Source organism: Helobdella robusta, assembly GCF_000326865.2.
Source record: "Helobdella robusta unplaced genomic scaffold HELROscaffold_624, whole genome shotgun sequence".
NCBI lineage: Eukaryota > Metazoa > Annelida > Clitellata > Rhynchobdellida > Glossiphoniidae > Helobdella > Helobdella robusta.
This window is the reverse complement of record NW_008705348.1, coordinates 1-1,217: the sequence shown is the minus strand read 5'-3', so window position 1 is coordinate 1,217 and position 1,217 is coordinate 1. Positions and strand designations below refer to the sequence as shown.

Genomic DNA, 1,217 nt, shown 5'->3' with positions numbered 1-1,217 from the left:
ATTCAAATATAATTATGTTACTGGAATATATTTTAGAACATTCCGAAATTTCGCCGTGTAAAATTAAAATTATCAATTATTATTATTATTATTATAGAATACAAATATTACAAAAAAGTTTCCCAGATTTTGAATTTAAACATTCATATTTGAAATAATTAACGCACCAACGCTATAAACTTCTAACTCAACGACTCCCATGCTTCCAATGAAATTCTTATCTGCCTCTTGTACGATGACAAACTTTGATATCAGTGTAAAATTTTCGCAGACAACCTTCATCTGGTTCACTCCATTGAGAGCTTCAGACGGCCACCTCCCACAAAGGTTAACCTTCTTCCTTATGTCATAGTCAGCTGAAGTGTCAAACGTTCCATTGAGTCTCACAACGAAATTGTCTAACTGATGCATAACTGAAAATTAATAAAAATTACTCATCATTGTGACTAATTATGGTGAATAATTCTAAAAAAAATTTACTTAAAAAAAAACCTTAAATAACAAATATTTCAACTGTTACAAAATATAAAACTCAATATCGCAAACTTGAATCTGTCTCTGAGAATCTGTTATAAACAATGACATATCCAATGCAATAAGACATTTGAAGGTCAACAGCCATCCAGTTCGATTTCTTGTCATTGATTTGGGCAAATTTAAAGTCATAATAAATCCCATCAGTCAAATATTTAGCTTCGTTTGCTCCATTTACCGAACTCAAAAACGCTGGCTTATGCAGAGCTAGGTTTTCTCTGAAAACTGGAAAATTTAAACGGTTCAGAGTCTAACAGTTTAAAAAAAATCTATACCTTCACACAAGTTAAAGTTGTTTCTAACTGTGCCGGTGGGACAGGCACATTCTGTGTACATTGTATTGTTTACCAAAGATTCAACGCATTTCATTTCAGCACCACAATCTCCATTCCTCACAGTACAATCTAGCAAAAGTTGCAATACGCTAAAATAAGAAATGAAAGACGAAAACTAACAATTCACCTCTTTCTCTACAGTCATATCCTTTCCACCCAGCATCACAACCACTTGCACAAAAATGCATCAACTTGAGTTTTCCAGTTATCGGACAGCGGGAGTAAGAAGACAACCCTCTTTGAAAGTCGTACGTAAAACGAGCTACAATTCAAATCAATCAATCAATTTAAATTTGTAAGCGGCATTTTGCAAAGTTAAACATCGTCATCAATGATTNTACAGATGCT

The 1,217-nt window shown here is 33.2% G+C and overlaps 1 protein-coding gene across 1 annotated transcript in view; it reads right to left on the bottom strand.

Annotated features, from left to right (window-relative positions):
- The window catches only part of HELRODRAFT_184495 (hypothetical protein), a gene marked incomplete at both ends in the record, with an annotated part of 6,143 nt that extends 5,012 nt beyond the window's left edge, over window positions 1-1,131 (bottom strand). Inside the window, 4 exons of the mRNA XM_009029855.1 lie at window positions 168-413; window positions 547-759; window positions 810-938; window positions 997-1,131. Of these exons, the coding sequence (XP_009028103.1) occupies window positions 168-413; window positions 547-759; window positions 810-938; window positions 997-1,131 (723 nt within the window). The remainder of the gene's footprint in view (window positions 1-167; window positions 414-546; window positions 760-809; window positions 939-996) is intronic.
- Window positions 1,132-1,217: the final 86 nt, after the last annotated feature.